The sequence below is a fragment of the Xenia sp. Carnegie-2017 genome, unplaced genomic scaffold (genome assembly GCF_021976095.1).
Source record: "Xenia sp. Carnegie-2017 unplaced genomic scaffold, XeniaSp_v1 HiC_scaffold_22, whole genome shotgun sequence".
NCBI classification, from domain to species: Eukaryota; Metazoa; Cnidaria; class Anthozoa; order Malacalcyonacea; family Xeniidae; genus Xenia; species Xenia sp. Carnegie-2017.
The window spans coordinates 11,770,714-11,795,404 of NW_025813485.1; the positions used below are offsets into that span (position 1 = coordinate 11,770,714).

Here is a 24,691-nt window from a genome sequence, read left to right on the forward strand (position 1 = left end):
ACAAAGTATTGCTACGCACTAGGATGATTACTGACCGCGAAACTAACTGTTTGGCGCAAAGAAGCATGGGAAAGGCGGTCAATTTGAAATTATATACACCAACGTTCGGCTAGTTTGTCAGGCTGAGTGCCTTTCAAGTGTTGTTTTGCTCAAATTTAATGCAACGGAGACCCATATCCGTCGTACAATACTGTCATTTTGCGGTAAGTAAACTTAGCTATAGAAAAAACAATAAATTGTGTGCTGTCTTTTGTTCGAAATCTTCGACTGATTGTTGTTCATGTAGTTCATAGTTTTTGAGTTATATATTAAATGCCAAGCGTTCGTTTGTATACAATTACTAAACGTGCTACAAAATATACATTTTTCGCGAATAGCTTGCTTTTACTACATATTTCAATGTGCTATTACAATATAAGACTATTTCAGCAATGTGATAATCGAGTTTATCCACATATGGGTCAAAGATACAAGAGTAGTATATAAAAGGTTATTATTTTTATTAATGTGTGACGTTGAATTCAGGAATTGTCACTAATTATTTTTTAATTTAAACTGTTTTAATCATGGCTTTTTGTGCTACTAAGTTTCATGTATAAAGGGACAAATGTATTGCATGCCCTTTGCATGTACAAGTTCAAGAACATTTGCATGTCACCTTTTGAAGTTACCAGAAAACGAAACAGACAACCGAATTTCATCTTGGTTTGCCCCTGTTTGCAAGATGAAAACTTCTTTTTGAGCTAATGGCCATCACAAGAACAAGCTAAAGTCATCTATTGGTGGTTTTGACTACTTTTTTTTACAGTTAGTTAATTTTGGTGAGGTAGAAGGCTTTGACTGCCATACGAAAACATTGTGTATGTATTATGTTAAAAACAACAATCCACAAGTCATTTTTTGTTTGTTTGCTTTATTAAAAGTGGATAAGCTACTATGTCCCATAAATCTGAAAGACCATAGTTCAACTTTCAATAAAGCCATTAGTTATTAACATTACAACATAAATGTGTTCATAATGCATCAAATGGTCACTGATATAATATTTTATTATATCAGTGAGTGTTTGACCGCAATATGTATAATCCTGATATCGGATCACACATTTTTTCCATAAATGTGTTCATTTGTTAATGTTTCCTCAAGGTGTTGATCACATGTTACCAATTGCATGTATTTCAGAGACTCGATTGTGCTTAATTCACTTTTTATCCCTCTGTAAAACATACTAAAACATACTACGTATGCTGTTATAGTTTTTCACTGCCCTTCTCAGAAATATGATGGCAAATGTGCTATGTCACGTGTGTGTTACTCCCAAAAATGGACGTTTGCTCAGTGAGTCCATTGCATTCCACTGTGTAAACTTTGATGTGGCGAAGTAGTGAAAAATACATGAAATGCTACATCTAAAAATTTTAGGCTCAATTTCAAAGATTTGCCCTTTATCAAAACTAAACACCACACAAAAAGAAAGTACCTCCCCCCCAGATATACTGTTGTAAATTCTAAATGAACGAACCCCTGATAATCAATGCAGCATCTACTAGACTTATGGTAACTGCCTTGTCTCAGAATTTAAAAATATCTAATTTCAAAATTGACATTCAAAAGTGGTGTTACTGTAACCAGTTTCACTTGCTATTTAGCAACAATACTCAAGAATTCAGGTCTGCCCAAATAATCATATGAAAAAAGGGCAATTGCAATTGGCTTTATGATTTATAGGGTCTGGGTGGAATCAATAAAATTTAGCACTTATGACAATTTAACCAGGGATCGATCCGGGATGATTTTGTTAGTGAGGTGCTCTGGGTTTTTACAAGACTTTGTCTCGTTAGTCCAGTTTGGATTTGATTCCAGTGGCTTCTTTGTGGGTGCTATTATGTCAGTCACATGTGAGAGTTTTTGTGGGTTTGACTTGAGACCCACAGAATTGTGTAGTTTAACATTGCTTCAGATCAATAGGTCAGTATATTGATATTTCGTCCAGGCAAGGCCTTGGGTGCTCACCCACTGCACCCCTCCTCTAGATAAATCCATCCCTTATTTACACTAGGGAGAATGGAACTTTCTCTTTCTGTGGTGTTTATCTTTTAGAATTACACTCTCGTGGGACATAGACATGCTGTAATTTTAACTCGATTTTTTTCTAATAAAATCGTCACAAACCATTTTTGGCGTTTACCCTCCTCTATTTATTATTAATACAATTGCAGTGCAGCCCACTATTTCCTTATGATTCGGGCACTCCATAAGCTCAACGCTGTTTCCACAATAGTTATGTTTCATATTTTTCGCAGTTTCTCGCTGAAAGATGTCAGGTAAGGTTATACCGGTCAAGGTTGCGTTGAGAATTCGCCCTTTAATCTCAAAGGAAGTAAGCGAAGGTTGCCGAGAATGCATCGAAGTTGTCCCGAATGAGCCGCAAGTAGTCATCGGCAGCGACAAACATTTACGTTCGATTATGTATTCGGTTTAACCTCTCGACAACAGGAGCTTTACGAGCAAGTTGTTATGCCGTTGATGGATACGTATTTCAATGGATATAATGTGACAGTTCTTGCCTACGGTCAGACTGGCTCTGGGAAAACGTACTCCATGGGAACTTGCGCGACCATAAACACGTCAAACGCGGACGACGAAATGAGCAACGCGGTCATTCCTCGAGTGATCCAGGAGATTTTCACGAGAATCGAAAATCTGAAAGAAAAATCGGACTTTCTGGTCAAGGTTTCTTTTTTAGAGGTCAGTTGCTTTAAGATATGTTGATAACCATTTCCACACGGTTGAAGGTAATGATCGTGATTTTGTGCAAAATAGATTTTCAGGGTGCTACTCGACAGTCACCAAACAAAGTGACACATTACTGGTGTTCTACGTTTTGGTATCTACTGGTGTAGTGTCGATCCGACTTTTTTCTTCCTCTATAAGTTTCACTGCATTGACTTGTAATTACATATTTCTCAAAAGTTAGGGGGTGCCACACACTTAACACCTTCCCCCCGTCCCGTCCGAAACGACATTTTTTCTTCCTCTATAAGTTTCACTGCATTGACTTGTAATTACATTTTTCTCAAAAGTTAGGGGGTGCCACACACCTAACACCTTCCCCCGTCCGTACAAAACGACTTTTTTCTTCCTCTATCAGTTTCGCTACACTGACTTATAATACAAATTTCTTAAAAGATGGGGGATGCCACACACCTAACGCCCCCTAATGTGCCCATCCGCTTATTGGTTGGTTGCAACCATCCCCCTGGGAGTAAGAGAACAATGGAATGCTCGCCATGTTGGATGAAATTTGCATTGTAAATAAGGAAAATCCTTTGTTAAAATCATCCAACCTGGCAACTATGATGTAGCTTGCAACCCAATGACCTAGAACCCAATCTACTAGATCTCTGACTCTGAAAAGTGGCAAAACTGACGATATTTACGACTAATATTTGCTTTTATTGAGTTGATATAGAGTCGCAATGTTGATAGTCTAGATTTGATTCTTAAAATATTTTATAAGATGGGTTTTTTAAACTTTGTTTTAACTTATTTTTCAATTTGAGTTTTGCTTTTTGCCACCTTTCAAGATGGCGTCCTTGCCTCACCTTGACTTGGTAGTTAGATATCTAGAGGACTGGGTTCTAAATCATTGTTGCAACCCAACAATTAAGTCATTGACATAAAACTATATTCCTCTACACGATCCATTAGTGTACTTGCATTTTCATTATTACTTTGAGCGGTACATATTTTATGTTATACAAGTATTCTTACATGGCTACTCGTAGAAGCTCTTGAGAAAGTTTAAATTTGATACTAGTTTTTCGGGAGTATGACAATGGCGATTCTTGAGTTTCTTCGATCGTTTTTCACTCGCCCGTAGATCCCCGTACGTGTCTTGAACATCTGCTTTGTGTTTTTACCATTGTAATATGAAATAGCTCGAGACTGAGTCATGTAACTTTCGTTGAGTATAATTGGGATTAATAAGTTGACAAAATTTGACTCGTAGATTCACAACGAAGATATCAACGATTTACTCAATCCTGGACAACCAGACGAAAAGGGCTTGGCAATTCGTGAAAGCACTTCTGGCGAGATAAAGGTATCTTTTGCATATAGTCAAATAATAATATACTCAATAGGAAACTTTCTTATAAATGATTTTTAAGAGGAGTCGAATCAGCTAAACAAAGTATATTATCTACATTGTTAGAACAAGTATGTAGAACAAGTCTACCATAAGTACAAATACTACTTAGTAAATATCGTCAATAAGGAATAAATAAAAAATTTATTGCGTTTAAAAATAAAAACTTTTGTAATTTCTTTATCACTGTTAAAGAATTCCGATACTCGGTCGCGTGATAGCACGTTCGACGTTCCTTATTTATGAAGAACTTAAGCGAGGCAACCTTAATTTTTTTCTTTCGAAGATTAATTGAATATTTCACCTCCTGTTACAAGTTCCAATCAGTTATGCACACAGCCACTTAAATTTAAAATGGCAGGGAAAATGTTACATGGTTACAGTTGATCATACTGCCTTCTGCCGCTTTATTTCCATCACAGATAGAGCTTTTCTAGAGATTAAGCATTTTCTAAGGAACTAGGAAATTTGATTGTGAGAGCACTGTCTGTAACTATTTAAAACTAGTTCGGGTGAAATTACGCTAGAAGTAATAAGTGGGTCGGGGGATTTTTGGGGGTGTATTATTCAATTAAGTAGAAATTGTACATTAAGACTAAGTAAAGAGAAAACTTCCCCCTTGGAAAATCTGCACCTCTCCTGCCAAATGAGTGTTGACAATTCAACTTATTTTTGATGCATATATAGATCAATGGTTTGAAAGAGATCAAAGTCTCATCCATTAAAGAAATGGCGACATGTCTCGAGCAAGGTTCGGCTTCAAGGGCGACTGGTGCTACAGCAATGAATACACGATCCTCGCGTTCCCATGCTATTTTCACAATAGTGATGGAACAACGTGAGAAGTCAAGCACAAGGTATTTAGTCCTAAAATATCGTGATATTTAATGCCAGAAAGTAGTCTTCAACTGCAGTCTACCAACGGTTTTTCAACAAGGGCAAATTCTTTTCATTAATATATTTGTAATCTTGTTACTATTTTTTATGTAACGGAGCATAGATGGTCGGTCATAGTTCAAAGAAAATGTGTGGTGTGTGATGTTTTGGTATTTTTCGACTTAGAAAAAAAGATAGAAAATTTGCAATCGTTCCGTAATAAACCACGTGGTATTACTTTAATGAAAATACGCAATAGCAACATACTCCGTTCAGAAAACACGTACTCTTTATTGGTATACCAAAGCCATCATCAGAGATTATACATGATATAAATCCTAAATTAAAAAAAATTAAGATCCAAATTAATCCTAAATTATTTCTAAAGTAAAATTAATCCTAAATTAAGTAAATCCTAGGATTTACTTTATTGGTATAGGTGTCGAGAATGTTTAGTCGAAAATTGTACTTGTCCACTGAGAGGGGGGTTACGTAAATGGGGCATTTTGCCCTTCTAATTCCTCGAGCACATCCTTTGTCAAGTCCTGGCGTACGTTTCTTTCTGCCCCGTTAAGATAATAATACATCCCTCAAGTTTCAATCACAAGATCTCGATTATGTTAGAATTTAAAGGCAAATCTATATCCTATCAAAACTGACAAAATATAAATTTTAAAGATACGCAACGATGTTTCTATCCGATGATGAACTGGATTAGAGCAATAGGATTGATTGTGTCGCATGGAGTCAACTTAAAGTTAAGTTTGGCAGGGTTATTTCATTTTAGTGATGTGAAAAAGGCGAAATTCCATCTGGTTGATTTGGCTGGATCTGAAAAAGCGAAAAAAACTCAGGCAACTGGTGAAAGATTTAAAGAGGGTAAGTACGTATTTGATAAAGGTGGGTGGGAACATTGGGGATAATAAACTCTGTGAACTCGTGAAAGATTTAAAGAGGGTAAGTACGTATACTTGCTGAGGTTGGGAACATTGGGGATAAAAAATTGTGTGAACCAGTCAAAGATATAAAAAAAGGGCGAGTACTTGTTAAGGGTGGAATAATCGGTGATGAAAACTCAAGCAGCGGGTGAAAGACTTAAAGAATGTGAGTGCTTGCTGATGGTGCGAACAGGCTATCTGGAAACCTGGAAAACGCACCACCGAATTGTTGTACTTTTTAACTCCAATAAATTTTTTAAATTTTCGCATGTAGGTGTGAACATAAATAAAGGTCTTCTTGCCCTTGGAAACGTGATCAGTGCTTTAGGCGATGAACAGAGGAAAGCGCATGCTCACGTTCCTTACCGTGACTCGAAGCTTACTCGTCTTCTCCAAGGTATAAATCATGCACATGCAATGATTGATCATGCTTTTGAAGTGACCGGTTTAGTTTAACGCTAAGTTTATATGAATTACAGTACACATACAAACGGCCCCATTTCCCGTCCGACTTACACTCGAGTTTTCTCATTTTCATAAAGATTCCCTTGGCGGAAATAGCAACACCGTGATGGTTGCTTGCGTCAGTCCTGCTGATAGTAATTTGGAAGAGACTCACAACACGCTAAAATATGCTGACAGAGCGCGAAAGATCAAGAATAAACCTGTGGTCAATCGTGATCCTAATGCCGCCGAAATATCAAAATTGAGGCAACAGGTGTATTTTGTTATACTGTAGCTCGGCATAGCTAGTAAATCAACGAAAACATAATGCAGCTTCTTAAATCTGATATCCATTTGGTGATCAGAGAGAGTGTTTGGAGGGAAGTGCGAGATACAGTCGTTTGTCGCTTCAGGACATTTTTATCGCTTGTCGACACTCACAAATTGTTCTTGTAAAGTTGATGGAAAGCCGTCTTTCACAACGATGGCCAATGGAAATCTTTGGCTGTATTGTTTTTACTATAGGGTTTTAACCGTGCCGCACACAATGCGCTCAATGCCCCAAAACATTTATTACTTTATTCTTTGTGTATAAGTAGACATCCAGCACAGTCATGAAGATCATGATTGCTCTCGTGCATCCTAAACTTTGTACTTATAAAAGCGAATTTGTTTGAATTGCATAGGTTCAAATGTTGCAGTTGCAGCTACTTGAAGGCCAATTCATTCAACAAACGGACGGAGTTAGGTAAAAACGGGTAAATGTATAATACACGGATGGAGTAAGGTATGCATGGGTAAATGTAGATACACAGGAAGAGTAAGGTGTGCATGTGTAAATGTAGATACACAGGAGGAGTAAGGTGTGCGTAGGTAGATCAAAGCTGACCATGCTATCATGAGCTCGAGTGGAGTTTTTAATATCGTTTTTTAAAGCATGAGCTGTTCTTCCAATGGCCTGTGATTTGTATATTTCATTTCAAAACTGAATTGAACTGCTCTTTGCGAATGACATGGAAATATCTCAAGAGAGCCCGTGAGAAAACTATTGTTATGAAATTCATATCCATCAATGAATTGTTATTTTATAAAAGCACTACTGTAAAATCTTTGGATTATGATGGATGATACTGAACTGAATACTGATTTGAACTGAATTTGCTACGTATGACTTTCATTGAATTATATGCTGTTACTGCATGATTTTGTCTTATGGACAAGTCGATCATTTGCCAATAACACTGGAAGAGATTTATTAGCATTTCCTGTTACAGCTATTTCCATGACTTTTACTTTATGTCGATAGCAAAAAATTGGCACATTCTGAGATGGAGGAATTACTATCCAGGAATAAACAATTGGAGGTAAAAAGTTATGTCCAATCACAAAAATTGACTTTGTTCGATGTTAAGTGTGATGTTTCATCTTTCTCTGTACTATTAAACTTGTTTTTTTGCCATTAATCGTACAGGATAGTGCAGTTTTGAGAACTGGTGGTGTTATTGTTGACTGACGTTTTGGTTGTCTAGTTATTAATTTCCGTAAGGGACTCCGATGATGACTACCGAAAAATCGACCATCAGTCAACACAACCCCAAATGTCCTTTATAGTACTGTAGTATCCTGGACAATCAACACCCGACAAATATTTAACGATACTCCCGGGCTCAAACCTTCACTTTACGACCTTAAACAGTTTTAAAACGAATCCGTTTACTTAAGGCAAACATACTGTATTCATTTCTTGCGAAATAAATTTCTCAAAAATAACGGTCAATTTTCCGAACAGGTCTATTTCATATTTATCATCTTCATTATTCAGACAGAGAATGAACGCCTGACATCAGAGCTGCACAATGCATTCGATCAAACAACGTCGCTCTATGAAAAGATAATGTTGGTACGTTGTGTTATCATTAGAAAAGAAAAATTTTTTTAGTTATGATTTTTCATGTTTGTAAATGTAGATCGTCCAGGTTGGTATAGTCCTGAGAAGGATCAAACCATTTACTTTATTATAATTTTTCATTGCCTCTGTCTGTGTAGAAGGACGACAAATGTACATACCCTTAAGTTATTTAAAAAAGTGGGCATAAGTAGTAATCAAAGAGCTTGCGCAGCTTCTAAAAGCCCTTATACAAATATTTTGAGTTGCTAAGTTTGTTAATACAACAGAGTATTGAGCGACAAGGTTGTCTGAATGCTTTTGTATGGCAACAGTGCCACTTAAAATGTGTTGAAGAAAATTTTTAACAGACCACTGTACAATGTTAAGTCTAGACCACGATTGTTCTCTTGGAACTATAAAGATTATCTTTTCACAAAAAATACTCTTATTAACCAAAAATCTTTTCTTTTCCGTGTTGAAATTGGTTAATTAGTTGATAAATTAGTTACTAACATTAGCGGGAACGATAAGCGATAACGCAACCGACCGATCAGATTCACAGAATTTACGAAGACAACAGGAAAAACGGTTTCTGTAATTGATTTTTTCTAGGTTGAGATGTCAAAAGACAGGTTAAAGCAAAGAGCAATCGAAGTTAAGGAGATAATAAAGTATGTGTCTCGCTAGTTCACGTTCGTTTTCTTTATGTTTAAATTTTTGAACTGGACTCGATTGTGCAAAATGTTCAAAACTATTTCAAAAACATTTACCATTTCTAAAGTATCTATAAATTGTTAATTATTCGTTTTCTTTCACGATTCTTTTTACCGGACAGGTCTCAAGGAATCGATGTTTCGTTTAATATTGATGAAGACAAGGACGAGGAAAATAACGATCTTGTAAAGTGCCTCGAATTAAAAATGGGGAAAATGGAGGTTTGTTTGTCTTGTGCCGCCGGTGAATGCTCAATAAAATTTTCATGTTAATGGTGGGGGGTTTCTGTATTTTGGATCATTTTTTTGCTGACTAATAACGACTAGCAATTTTTGTCCTTTTTCGAAATCATTTTACAGGAGGAAGAAGGTGATATAGCACCATCGGGCTCGGTGGAGGTAAATATTTCCTCAAATCAACATCCCATTCTCGTAATAAATACATCTTATCGTGATTTAGGAAAGAAAATCATTAGATGCAGGCGACGGCGAGCATCCAGAAATTGCAAATAGCTCGTTTGCTGCCCAGCATGCTTTGCGGAAAGCAGAATTATGTAACCAGCTGCAAGAGCTGACCAAAGCATTGGCTATGAAGGAGGAGATTGCTAGCAAATTAGTCGATAATGAACGCATTTCCTCAATGAGAAAACAACATGAGGTGATGTATCATTATCTACTGGAGTAAACATTTAAATGCAACCATATTGGAATATTGCGGTCAATTAGGTTGGAACTTTTGATGCCACTTGGCAATCTCAGTACCTCACTGCATTGGAAAACATGGGGAATAACGGAACTTTTCCATTTTCTTTTGAATGAAAAAAATGCGCAGGAAAATGCAAATACTGTATTTTTCTTTGATATTTACAAGAGGCATTATCCGTCCGCTTTCAACCAATAAGAATAAGAGAAAATATTCCATAAAACGAAAATATAGACAGTTGCTAAGGTGTTTGAGAGAAAGTGTGCACATGTGCGTACACTACTACCAAACACGGTTGTTCTAAACCTGTTGTTTACATATGTAGCTACTCGTACAATACAATCTTAACGAGAACTTATTTAGCAAATACGTACATTCCGCCGGTCCGATCGTTGCTTAAAGCATGCAAGAACATATTACGTATTGACATTGATGTTTTGAAAGTTGAAACAGCTTAGTGCAATGTCGAGGAGTGGAATTTTTATCAGCAAACCAACGGAACGCTGACATAAAACGAATGCATTTCATCTTTTTTTACAAAATTTTGCTTTTGCATGCCCGAGATAATGCCGTCCTTTTTGAAATGTTACAGATGACCGTGAAAGAGCTTGAGCAAACAATTGAGAATCTCGAAAAAGAAAAGGTTGCTTTGAATTCAGCTTTGAATAAACAAAAGAACAGTTCCTCACTAAAGTAAGTGATTTTTAAACGATCAAAATAATCTGTAATCATGGATATCGCCAACGGGGCCAGGAGTAAAAATACTGAGGGTGCAGAAGGGGTGTGCACCCCTCTTAGAGGTGCGTGTGCACACCCCTCCTAGCTTTAGCTAGAGGGGGTGTAGAAGTGGTGCCAATTTTCCTATAAAATATTGATACACAGAACAATTAAGTTATAATTTGGATTTGTGTTCAGTAGAGCACACTTCCAAAAATAACTAACATCGCATGACTAAATCAGCATTGTATCCACCAAAATGTTATCCAAACTAGAGGACACCCCTTCTCAACAAAATCATTCTGGATCCATTCCTCAATAGCATTGTTTAACCCGTCCCTTGTGTTGCCTTAACTACCGCAATAATGATTTTTTCACGATTGATTGATTTACACCTATTGCAGTGTCACAGAATACTGATTATACAGAAGGGTCACTCGGGTGTGCAACGCGTTCTCACGTCGGCCATTATTCCTGTCAGTTGACGAGGGTTCGTCACTTGTTTTCAACCATTAAAGTTACATGACGTCATTTCTAAATGATGAGTTCGAGAATATTTCGACTTAAGAAACGACTTCGGATCATTCTCAAGGTTGGAAACAAGTACAAAACCCTTATCAATTGGTTGAAATAATGGCGTCCGATATACGCAGCACAACATGCGTGAGGACACGAACATCAAAGGCTTCGACACGAGTGACCCTTCTGTATAGTCATTATTCTGTGACAGCGTAATTATATTTGCTTTAAGGGGTTAGGTTCATGGCTACTTTTTTTAGGAAAGACAAAGAAAGACTTCATGTGTTGGAAAAGGAAATATCGCACTACAAGAAAAAACAGGTCATATCATTGTTATGAGATCTATTGTACAGTTAAACCAAGAAGGACACTAGCGTATATATATATTTTTTATCTATGCGTACCTGTCGTTCAAAAACTGCTAGTTATGTATAGACTAAGATTAACAGGCGTCAATTGATTGTAGCCAAAATACATTTGCGATAATTACGTAACTATGTGTATAACTAGTACGTATGTTGCATAAGATTTTTCATTTTCCACATGATATGTTTGGGATTTTTTGATAATAGGTTGAATATCTACAAACGCTAAAAGCAAAACAACACAGTGATCAAACAATCAATAAACTTGACGCGGAAATCAAGGTAGAAATAAGTGTATTTTTTCTACTACAACAACTATTTCTTTATCTTGTGTTTTTGATTGTTAGGTAGGTAATGACTAATCTGCTGAATGTTGGATGGTAAACATTCTTTCGATATTATTCCAAAAACCTTTTCCAAGCGACAATTTGAAGAAAGACATAAGATAATACGTACTCCATAAAACATCATCATTAGCAAGAGACAATATTTGAAAGCAACATTTCGACTTTATTTTAAATTCATTATTAAACGATCTGCTTTCAAATCTTGTCTCTTGCTAATATAACTTGATTTTACAAGATGATGTTCAGTTTTGGAGTTCGTTTTTCTTACAAAAATATTTTTTCCAGTCATTAAAAATTCGTGTACAGTTGTTGCAGAGTTGAGTGTTTTTTAATGGTTTATTGATCCGATTTTGCTGTTAAATAATCTCTTGCTGTATCATGCGACAAGAGAACATACCGCTGAGTTTGTTTGATTTTCTCACTTAGGGAATGAAAAAAATGAAAGTGAAATTGATGAAACAGATGAAGGAGGAGGCAGACAAATTTCGCGTGTGGAAATTAAAAAAAGAAAAGGAAATCAATCAACTTAAACAACAGGTCTGTACCATACATGCCATGTGCCAGAAAAGAGTTCCGCCACCTTACCAATATTCTTTAGAGGAATTACGTCATGTTTCCACCACTGATTCACGCCTTGATAGCCAGAGGACTGAATATTAGAGGACATCATATTTCATAAGATACTGATTGTTATGGTTTGTTCAACACAATGTTTGCTGTCCATTCATAGGGGAGGAAACGTCAGTTTGAGTTTAAGAAGCTGGAATCTGTGCATTTGAAGCAACAAGCCGTGCTGCGGCGCAAAACAGAAGAGGTTTGATAGTTGTCCCCAAATTCTTTTCATTCAAATGTCTTTATCGTCCTTCGGTAAATAGATCTTTCATAATGTCAAATCATCATGAACAAATGAGAAATCGATTAATTGTAGCATAAGCATCATTACTTTCTCTCTTGTTTATTGAATTTCGAGGTAACTGCGTTACTTGCAAGTGACCAGCAAACATCGATCAGGAATGGATCCAGGATTATTTTTTAGGCTGGGGCGCTTCCCTTCACCCACTTTATCCAAGGCTCTAAGGGAATCATACCCTTTTCAATTAATCTCCCCGCGCCCACTAATTCCATCCTTGTTTTCCATATCTTTTGTTAGCACTACGTTGCAACGTTACTTCACAATGTGTGGTGACTTATCGATTCTCTTACAGTACATAGGAATCATACCCTTTTCAATTAATCCCCCTGCGCCCACCAATTCCATCCCTGTTTTCCATATCTTTTGTTAGCACTACGTTACAACGTTACTTCACAATGTGTGGTGACTTATCGATCTTATAACAGTACATAAGCTAACTACGATTTTTTGATTTCTTATCAAATCAACAACTTTGATATTTCTTACAGGCTGCTGCAGCAAATAAAAGATTAAAAGAAGCCCTTTCAAAACAAAAAGAAAGCTTGGAAAAGCGGAATCAGTCCTTGCATTATCAGAACAAACAATCAGAAAATGTTATGGAGAAGATTAAAGTATGGACAACTAATCTTTATTCAAGAAAGTTTACAATAAAGAAATGCATTTGACGTTCTGTCAATGTAAAGTTTGAAGCATACATTAGTCTTTTGGTCAAACAGAAGGGATGGATCCAGCATGATTTTGGGGGTTGCTTTCTAGTTTGGATTTGCTTTCAGTGTTTTCTTTGTAGAGGCGATTGGATTTCGGTGGCTGCTAGCCTTTGCTTTAGGGCGTGCAGGAGCGGTTCCAATTTCCTTTCAAAATATAAAATTGCTACCAAAGCATTTAAACAATAGCAATTGTGACTTGTGTTTAATGGAGTACCTGTCCAAAAAGATTCCCAATCAGGGTGTGAGAGTAGCAGAATTTAACAAAAAGATGTCTGATCTGGCACGGAGACACCTACAAAGTAGCCACCGAAATATTATCAAAGTTAGAGCAGCCATGACATGTTACAGTAATGAAAATTTCGTTTTTAGTTGAAACAGTCAAACCAAGAACGATTTTATATCTGTTCATTTATATTTAAAAGGGCTATATGATTGCAATAAGATTATGATTAAAATGATATTTTTCTTCTAAATTATATGTAGTTTTGGTTATCACATGAGATTGAAGTCATGGTCAGCGCAGGTGAAGCTCGCTCTGCATTGAAAGATGTCATAGAAGATCGAAAGACTTTATCTCAAGAAGTTTCCCTCCTGAAGTCGAAATTACAGGAAAAAATTGACGAACCGTCTTGCAAGGTATGAAGTAATGGTTTGACGTGCTGCCAAATATCCTCAAATTAACAGGTAAAAAATTGTTTTCTGCTGCAAATTAGAGGGTTTCTCTTGGACAAGGCGAACACGCGTCACAGGAAAGCGATGAAATATGCGAAATCCGAAAGCAAATACAGGCTTTGGAAATTGATTTGGAAGTGAGGTGAGAGTCCGCTTGGTGTTTTGAATTTATCGGCAATATAGGGCTGTGCAAACTCCGGTTTTCGCTTCCGGCTATTTTAAAACTCGAATCACTGATTGTGGCTGGTTAATTTTAAAATTCACTGTTCAACAGTTTAAGGTATATTAGTAAAATTTTTGTATGTAAAGTTAAATTTCCGTACTCCTACTTTGAATCATAAATTAGAATGTGCGAACGTAATCTAGCGTCATGTTGTGTCATGCATGAAATGTTTTATATTCATGCAAGTTTTTCAATTTTAGCTGATAGTTATTGTTCGTAGAGACAAAAATGTTTTAATCAGACTTGTTTACCAAAGTTTGACAAACAACTGCTGCCGGAGTTTTGCTGGAGATGGGCCAACTCCGGCTCTCTCTCCGGCAGGCAAAAATAGCCGGAGCTCCAGCCTAACTCCGGCCTCCGGTACTCCGATGCACAGCTTTAGCCATTTATCGGCAATATCTTATTTAACATGATAACATTCTGCACATTTTAGGAGTTCACAGATAACGGAATTACAACAGAAGATTATTGACGCCGAGCAAGGTAGCTAAGTATGAGAATACATTACTCCCTCTGCTTTAATTTATCGCCCGACTATTCTGCGTCACATTGCCCTTCATAGCGTGCCTGTAACTGTTCCAACTGAATGGATTGATTAAACGTGTGTTTTCTGTTGCACAGTGTGTGCTATATTTCCGACTTAACCTCGAATCGACCCACTATTTATGACTTAAGAACTAACGAGTGAAGTCATTACTGCATGGAAGAGATTTGATATCAAACATAGCATAATCACACAGTCGCAGTAAACAAGTTCTTTCTTACATGGCTAGGTTTTTCGAGAAAACAGACCACAAACAGTTAAATTTTTATCAATGCAACCAAACATCATAATAAGTACGTATATAGTGGGCTGCTCTTTTGCCATCGGTGTAAATGCAGCTTCATAACCAACCAATCAAATTGTAAATTGGTTCTTAAAAATATACTTACCATATAGTAAATATAGTTGATAAACGGCTACTCATGCTGATCTCAAGTTGGGCTTTTTTAATTTAATAAACATTCATCTACCAAAGGAAACGCGACGCTATGTTCACGTCTAAATTTAATTTTCTAAATCGCTTATATAATCAAAAATTATCATCTTTTTTCATCAAGTTGCTTTCCTTCTCTCGCCATTATTGTTAGTGGACTTGTATGTGAGTTTTATAAGGAAGGCTTCATTTTACATATTTTGAATTTATCTCTACAAAGGTGACAGAACGAAATATCGATGGAATAACATCCATACGATGGCTGAAGCCAAAGCAGGCCTCAGGTCTTTGTTTAATTGGGTACGTGAACACTTTCACTTTTATGTATTTTAATTGGTTGAAGTGCCTCGATTTCAAAAATGTTTTATTTCATAAAATATCAATGATGTGCGTGCGCTGTGTCGTCAATAAATGTAGAATTTGCGAATGGAGCAACAGTGAATCAATGTTCTAAAACCAATCTACTATAGATACCTGACTCTGCCAAAATTCTATAAATACGAGTGAGGCAAGCCGCCATTTTGAAAAGTGGCAAACTGAAAATTTTAATGCACGACTAAAAACTCCTCCTGCGTTCATACACAGTTGCAGAGTTGATAGTCTAAGTTTGTTTTTTTAAAATATTTCACAGGATTGTTTTTCAAACTTTCTTTAACTTATTTTTGATCAAGCATTTTGCTTTTGGCGACCTTTAAAGATTGCCTCTTCCATGCCTCACATTTACACGGTAGCTAGAGCAGGGGTGGAAAAAGTTTTTTTCTTTCTGGGAACCCCAGCCAAATGCTAAAAATTTTCTTCGAAATTTGATTTTTGAAATCACCAAAATAACAAAAATATGAATTATGTTTAAAAGTTATTAATTATTAACTATTACTTATGACGATTAATAAACCGATTTAAAAGTGTTGTAATGGTTCCTGCCAAGCTCTCAACTCTATAAGATTTCTGGGAACTATGTTCCCAAGTTCCGATACTTTTTCCATCCCTGAGTTAGACATCTAGGGGATTAAGATCTAAATCATGTCAGTGAATGCCATAATGAAATCAACCCAGACGTTTTCAATTTTGTTTGCCTTTCCGCATTTCAAGATACAAAATAATGATATCATCCCGTCGTTGCATAAGTTTACGCGAACGAAAGCGAAGTTTCGCAGATTTTTTTTCATGCAGCTTTTAGTGTAGCTATTTCGATTGATCTCATTCATTATAATGTAGAATATTTCGTCGAAGGAAAGTTTCCAATAAATTTTGCCACTCTTTAGAATAGCTTATGCGTATTCTTATTGAATGAGATGTGTTTATAGGTCATCGAGTCAAAGGTAGCTCAGGGAAAGTTGGTAAAAGAAAACGAAGATTGCAGTAGAATGTCGTTTGAGGCTGGATCGGAAGTTGAGGTATTGCAAGTTATGATTGAAAAATTAATATACGCTCTCAGCACATTTATACATTCGCTGAATTCTACATACTGGCACATGAAACTATGGATTACAGATATCTCTTAAAGATAATAAAATCTGTATCAGTCGCGGTTTTGGTAATTCGGTCGCATTCGAATCCACTATGCACGAAACAGACAAGTTTCCATCCTTGGGTATGCCATGCAGTACGCGGCCTTTATTTCTGTAACTGTGTAATAATATTTCGTAGAGGCTGAAGAGTGAACATGAACAACAGATGTCACTTCTTCGTGCTGTTAAAGAGGAGGAAGTTTTGCGTTCTCAAGAACAGGTGATGTCGAAATGCAGTATCGAATCTAAGGCTCGTGATGTTTTCTTGTGGTGTCACATCAATCACATCGTCACAAATGATATTTTTGACTATGTGTATGAATACCAAGTACATAAAAAATGAATAAATTCCAGGGAATCAAACGCGGCACTAACTAATTTGAGCTATTAACTAATTTGGTAAATGCCATGGGGTCACTTGCGATATTTTAAAATGAGTTAGCAAATATTGAATGAACAACCACAAATTTGGTAGAATACACCACTATTTAATGATGATTTTGATATTCGGTGTTTTTGAATTCAAGAGAAAATAAGTCCTTTTTTAAAGTACGAGTGACCCCCATTCTTTATATTTTAAGTTCCCATAAGTCTACGTAAGTAGTACTGTGGGACTCATTCATTTAATATATAATAATATATCTCAAGGGGGGAGGGGGTGACTTTCTTCTCGTGTAGTGTTCATATACGTAGCATTCCACCAATATATTTTCATGTAGTACTATCTTTTTCTCGAGGTGGCTAAACTTTTGATTCAGCTGCAGGAAGAAAAAGCGGCCAAAGAGGAAAGGGAAAAGGTAATACATACATATACGTAAGTTTGAAAATGCTTGTCAATAGCAATATTTTATAAAAATCATCGCAGTACGTTGAAAAACATAAGCTACACTACGATGTTTTTTTGTTGTTTTCTGTATTGATACCGTACTTTTAATGTTCAGCGTCTGGAAGAGTTCACTCGTGTTTTGTCGCCGGAGATCGAGATGCCAGCTAAAACGTCAAAGGAAAGAACCGTCGCAGCTGCAAAAAAACACAAGGTATGTTTCATAACCCAAATAAAGGAACCTGATTACATATTTTTCGATCATAGCAGTGACATTTTGCATCAGTAAGCTCGGGTTTGCAATTATGACTTTCTTTAAATGCGCATGCATACAAGCTCCAATGATGTATTTTGTGATCGGTGCTCGAAGCTCTACGAAGTCCAGTTGCAGTGAAATGAAAATGAGATAAAAAACAGCGAAACTTTTTTCTCTTACACAGCGGCACAGTCTGATTTAACGTTTTCAAGGGGCATAATGTCAAACGCTGAATGGGACGAGTCTTTGTAATGGGGTCTGGGGCATACTTTTCCGGCAGAATTTTTAAATCTGACTTGTTTGAATAGCAATGGCCTACAACTAAATCTACTTGATTTCTGAAATGATGGAAATTCTATTGTTACGAGTGAGGCCAACCACCATCTTATAGGGTGGCAAAACTGACGATATGTGCGACTTTTTTACGTAAATACATAGTCACAGAGGTGATAATGTAGGTTTGGTTTTCAAAATATTTGACAGGATTCGTTTTTTAAACTTTCGTTCAACTTATTTTTAGTGAGAGTGTCGCTTTTTGCCACCCTTCAAGATGGCGTCCTTGCCTCACCTTGAGACGGCTGTTAGACATCTAGGGGATTGGGTTCTAAGTAATTGTTCGATAGCGAGGTTGCCTAGAGTATTTACTTACATATGCAAAGTTAGCCATTTGACGAGTGCCAGTTTCTCCTCGTTCTACATCTTATTATTTAAAAATCTTACAAAATCAGGTGATTGTTGTGAGTGATACTGAGATGGGGTCAGATCCCATTCATTTTCATCATGGTTGTGCATCAGCGACCCATGGAGATGACGAAGCACCTTTAAAAGAAAATAAGAAACCTGGAAAGAAATCAGGCAAACGATCGTCAGCAAATTTGGTATTTGTTATTACATCTACTATTTTAACTTATTTTTATGTAAAGGAGCCGCCATTTTACTATATATAATTTGTAAAACAATGTGCCTTCCCGTTTGTCATCAGAGTGCAGTGGGGACCCCTTCATATGGGAACGCAATCACCAAAGTCAACTTGGTTTATTTTGTAACATGGCTCTGCGCGCATTTCTACAAATATATGCGCATGCAATATTTACTATATTTTCCTCGAAGACGATATTTAATTCTAAGACAGAAACGTTTCATCTTGATATAATTTTTTGTTAAAAATAACCGAAGTTGTGTTTAAGGAATTATACGGGGAAGAAACAAAAAAAAACTGGTTTGATTTGCTTTGCCTGATTTGACGTAGTTTCCGATAACTTTAACACCCGAACCTGAGACCTCGCGAGAATATTTTTTCCTTACGCACCTCCCAGTCGGTAAATAATATGCATATATATTTATTTATAAACACGAATATGTTGGTAGAAAAAAGTTCAACTAGATGATGTGACGAGTGTTGATGTGCATGTATACCAAGGGAATAAAGTTTTTAAATAGTGCGAAAATAAACATAAACTTGAACCTTTAAGTTTACACATTGCGTTTTATAAACTCGACAAAACGTCAATAAGCGCACATTTTTTAAACATTCTGAATAATGCCCAACATTTTCACATACCCACGTGATCTAATGAAAACCAATCTATCGCATATAACGTTGAGTATCATTTGAGATTGTATATGTGCTCACGAAAATAGACATACGAGAGCTATCATTTCCTGGTTGAGGCAGTAATTTTTTCCCAACTCGCAATGAAAGGTCTGCCTTATTTTCGCCAGGCTAATGTTGAAAACGTGTCCAACTTTCAATCTTCAAACTTGGGGGGGAGGGGAAGCAGCTGCTCTTCTGTCCCCGTACGTTCATTTCATGTTGCCTGTTGTTGTCAATTTGTTATGTATTGAAGTTTGAAACCATGAAAGCCATGTTATACATAGCGCGGATCGAATGAGCTCATTGAACGTTTTATATAGCATTCGTGTTCATGCAAAGGAGACTGTTCCACCAAGAGATGTAAGTGCAGAGGTTCAGAGAAACAGTGCTCAAGCGACGCATGTCGATGCAGCATTTCATGCAAGAATAGAGCGAAGGTTAGAGTTCAAATGTGGAAATTTATGTTTAGAACAAATTACATTTAAAGCTCATTTCGCCATAACTAATTTTTTTTTAGATATCGTCGCCTGCTGTTCTCTCAGAAAAAGGTGAGGTGTTTCACTTGATAAAGTTTGTGTTAGATAACAGGAAAGTCTCTTCTTCAATCTTCTATTTTGTTTCAAAACCGAGTTCCTTTCGTTACCAAGTTCCTGGTTACAATGAGTGTTTGGTTAAGGAGACCACGCAAAATTTCTTGTCCAGCGGTACTCACTAATGTGATATACACAACATACCTAAGGTTTATAGCTACTTAACATCAGTACACAGTTGGTTATTCAGTCGTAGCGGCGCATATTTTCTTGTTCAGTGGTACTCACTAATGTGATATACACAACATAGCAAAGGTCTATAGCTACTTAACATCAGTGCCCAGTTGGTTATTCAGTCGTGGCGGGAAATTACGTCATTGATTTTACTTTTAACGTTATTTATGTTTATTTGACACATGTACTTATCGTGTGTTTTTTGGTTATCTATCAACTTTGTGTGTATGCTTACCTTCTCATATGTTATCAATTCACCTTATTTTGTGCTTTCTCGTGTATCTTCTGCTAAATATCCTTGCAAGTATCGTTCTTTGTATCTTTTTCATGTCTTTTATGCGATCAAGGATGCTCGAACGTTGTTATTTGGAGGGGGGGTGCATTCGTATAGTTGTAGTCGCAGTTCGTAAAAACAATTGGTTTCAAAACAAAGTTGTCAGGCAAAACACAAATATTTGCCAAATGAATACCCCTCTCTCCGATTAAGTCGCTCCGACGTGCCTGGGTGTATCTTTCCAATGTATAATTCCTTTTCATTGTTCTATTTCTTGTTGTCAGACTCGTGGTTACTTATTTTTTCTTGTGTTACGTCCAGTGGCTTATCGTTTCTTCTTTAATTTTTTTTTCATTCCATCATGTTTCGTAGGATCTTTATTTCGCTTTTGTGAGGATTGAAAGTCGAATAATATTCGCAGATATTACATTGAAAACATTTAATATGTTTCAGTTTTCTTATTTTTGAATATAATGAACTGGAAAAAGCGTTTGTTTTTATTTTTAAGCTGTAATAGTACCAGCTGATAATATTCGAACACCTGAGATAAGTGACTCAAGTGGTAAGTCTTCTGCTCCAGGAAGCGCTTCGCCACGAATCGCGAACAGCCCTTCCTGGAAACCTGGACGCCTCTCGAAGCCGATAAGTAACCTTGTAGGGCCCAGACGAAGATCCTCGAAGATTCACTTGCATAAAAAGAAAAAACTTTTGAATACCAGTAAAAGTATGGCGGATATTTTTACACCCAGTAAAGTATACGTACCGCCAATGAAGAGGCTTGGAAAATCATCTTCGCATGTCAAATTGTAAATAGCTCCTTAATTAAATAAAGGTTCCGAGGTTAATATGATATGACCACCGACCGACCTCGGACGTGACGGCTTTGAAAAGTTCGATCATTTAATTTTCTTTAAACAAAGTTTAACTTTCTCCAGATAACGCTATTTATTTTTCAAATTAATCTGTCCACCATACGCTTCGACGCCATTATCTGTTATGGGTTGACGTTGAAAAGTGGATAAGATCTTATATACACTCTTGTAACGGTTTATTTATGACGCCGTGTGTCTCGCCAATGGGCCATGGCAAGAGGCATACATTTGAGAGGGGGGGGGGTGCAAAACCCACAATAGTTGATGAATATGAAAAGTCGGTCCCAATAACCTTTACATACTTCAACCAAATGTTAATTCGTACATGGATAAAACTGGGCAGACATTTCTAAAGCAAAGCAACTTATAAACGTTTAGGCTACTTGCGTATCTGTAAGCAAAAAGGGAACACTCGACACATTAAACGTTGTTTGCATTGTCTGTTTATAATGTTTTGTTCATTTTGACAAAGTTTTAACACCATTGATAATCATCATTTTTAAAAAATTGGCACCAAGCAAAGGGTATTGATCCAGTGTCTCCACTTTACAACTTTCACTTCCTCCTCCCCGCAAAAGGAAGTAACACACTGAATCTATTCAAGTTTATTCATATATAGCATCCGAGTGTAGAATAGGATGCTACACGGTCATTAAATTGTGGAAGTATCCGAATAGAATTTCCCATTATAGACGAACATATTAACAACTATACACGACATGCTTCTTGTATCTGGTGCTCGTTCAAATCAATTATGTAAGATCATAGTTTGATATTTCAAGTGATGAAAGTCATTGTAAGCGACACCCCAACACCCTTAACATTCTTGCAAACAGAAACTATGAAATATAAAGCGGAAATAAATATGTTTACTTGTCAACTATTGCAGAAACTCTAAAGATACGTTTTAGCTGCATTCAGCACTTGACTTCCCTCAATTTTCGAAATTCACTCTATCTTTTTGTAGTTTTTTGAACAATCTTGAGCAGAAATGACCAATGTTTGATGTCGTAATGTCATGTTGCCCATAGTCGCACATATCCTCAGTTTTGCCACCTTTGAAGATTTTGGTTTCGGTTTTTCACATAAAAACTAGTGCCAGTCCTACATTTACTATTAATAAGTTACTCCCATACTACATGGACTAGTTTATGTCCTACTGGGTAAACAAAAGGAGCTGTCATTAAACACTTTTACAGAATATCAAATAAGACTGAATTTGAAGGAATTGTTTGATTCCGGTACATATGAAATGAGTGAAAAATAAATGTTTATCTTCAATAAACAAATTGCGTTTCAGAGACTGAAATCTAAATTATGTTTGGATAGTTTTCAGGCCTCCTGACAGTTCAAATGGCAAGTCTCAGTTGGAGCCAGGTAGCCAGCCCAGATCTGTTGCTCCCGAATATAAAGGTCAAATGTATATCAACGAATAGGACCAAAGGTCATATTAACGAATAGTTTCTTCCAAAAGTATAGGAATTATTCCGCCAGATGAAATTGATAAGTCCTTTGCTTACGCTTTTATTTTTAAGTATTTGAAACACACCTTTTGACAGATTTCAAAATCTTGCGATGTACCAAACTGCAGATTTTGAGCTGGTATGTAAATTTTAACCATTCAATTAATTAAGAATCGACTGTCATTGCAGTCAGAGGAAACCGAAATATTTGTATTGAAAAAGTTTAGGAGTAAAGTCTGTAATTTCCCTTCATCTTCTTTGTGGTTTTAGATTTTGATGACATGGTCAAATGACGATGCAACGTCTACCAGGGCTGTTTCTAAAACGTTATTTGGGTGTGTGAGTGCTTATTCATATATTCAGTTATGCTCGATTGACTTTTTTTGAACGGGCACAACGGAATACATGAATAAACACCACCTCCCAACACGACCATCCTATCGCTACAGTTGAATCATGTCTTGCAATAGAATCACATAAATTAAATGTAAATTCGAACATTAAAACATTAGTTGAACATGTACGTAGTTTGCCTCACTTTGATACGCACCAAAATCATCACGTGAAACTTACAATCATATTGCCATAATATCACGTGTTACTTGTAATCATCTTGCCAAGTTACCACGTGATATTTAAAATTACCTTGCCAAATCGCTACGTGCTTCTTGCAATAATCTTGGCAAAGGAATTTTACGCATTCAAGAACTTGTACACTCCCAAGTCTTTAATTGCGGTCAACGTCTGAACTTGATGACGGAGAAAATTCCGCACGATTTCAGTTGTGACCGTCGCTTGGTGTCGTTCGTGAATTTCGAGCCTTTCAAAACTAAAGTTCACAAATACATGCTCCATGTTCTTGGAAATCGTCGATTTTGAAGTCGGAAAAAAGTAGAAAATTGACATTTTAGTTGCGTGATGGAAGCCAAACAATGTGCTTGGTCACGTGTTTCCGGAACTCTTGTGGAACTCCCATTGAATGCATGGTGGCGGGGGGTCTGTTGAAATAAAATAGGTAAAGCAGTGGAGGTTTTATGGAAGCGAGGGATGGAACTTTCTTTTCAGTGTCTTTTGATCAATTTTGCAACGTTTATTACAAATGGTCTTCGGTGATGGTTTTGCTTTAACAATTTTCAGACTATAGCTTTGAAATCTGGCTTCTGATATCAGATTGACGGTGACTGACGGAAATCCAATATTAATATCTGTATAATCTAATTCTCACTGTGTTAAAGGCAGAAGACAAAAATTACTTCCCAGTCTAGTCGTTGCGGTTTGCGTACAAACAGAATAAAAAATTTCGTAATCGTCTGAATAACTCATATTTACTTGTGTAAACAAACGAAAGCTTCTAGCACTATCTATAGACGAAAGTACCATGATAATTTAATTACAGGGCTGACGTGTTGCGAAATTCCTTCCCTCGCTTAACATTTGGCTCGAAAAGCAAAGTCGAATCAATATACGTATTGTATAAACTGCCTATTTTATAGAATTGAACAATGCGTAGCTATCGAGTTGTCACCTATACTTGCTACTTTCAAGCTAAGTGCAAACAATTTGTTGTATTCTACTCTATTTTAAAGTTTTTTATACATTACTAACTTAATAAGCTTGACTCAATGCACGTCGTACAAAAACTCACTCACAGTGCATCACCGTGCATTTTGGCTCGCCGTTTAGCTTGTGATACTAAAGCGATTAAATTTTTTCGTTTGTGATAATAATGAAACTCGTGTAGAGACAATGGACGTGTATTTTCGTCCAAATTTAGCGTGTATTTTTCGTGCAATCATTCACTCTCTTTTTGACCGATATAAAGGAAGATTTCTCCAGATGAAGATTGAGCTGGGACGTAGTATTTTTACTCGGAAATTCCTACCTTCCCAAGCCCCTATTAATCGGAAATAGCCTCTTGTACAGAATACTTGCAATGCAGAAACTTAATTTCACTAGAAGAATTTGACTTGAGTTATCTCGAGAAA

General features: G+C 36.6%; 1 protein-coding gene across 1 annotated transcript; it reads left to right on the top strand.

The window, feature by feature from the left end:
* The first annotated feature begins 104 nt into the window (after nt 1-104).
* LOC124445121 (chromosome-associated kinesin KIF4-like) lies at nt 105-20,048 on the top strand. The gene is given in 32 exon segments (XM_046995829.1): nt 105-203; nt 2,304-2,450; nt 2,453-2,748; nt 4,013-4,105; nt 4,838-5,007; nt 5,814-5,905; nt 6,239-6,361; nt 6,507-6,682; nt 7,095-7,156; nt 7,715-7,772; nt 8,231-8,308; nt 8,909-8,967; nt 9,132-9,231; nt 9,370-9,408; nt 9,470-9,667; nt 10,305-10,405; nt 11,209-11,269; nt 11,521-11,595; nt 12,087-12,197; nt 12,391-12,474; nt 13,062-13,184; nt 13,764-13,916; nt 13,994-14,094; nt 14,609-14,658; nt 15,373-15,452; nt 16,457-16,546; nt 16,800-16,880; nt 17,398-17,457; nt 17,602-17,697; nt 18,468-18,617; nt 19,654-19,770; nt 19,851-20,048. Coding segments are annotated over 31 exon segments (3,408 nt in total). The 5' UTR covers nt 105-203; nt 2,304-2,317.
* Nucleotides 20,049-24,691: the final 4,643 nt, after the last annotated feature.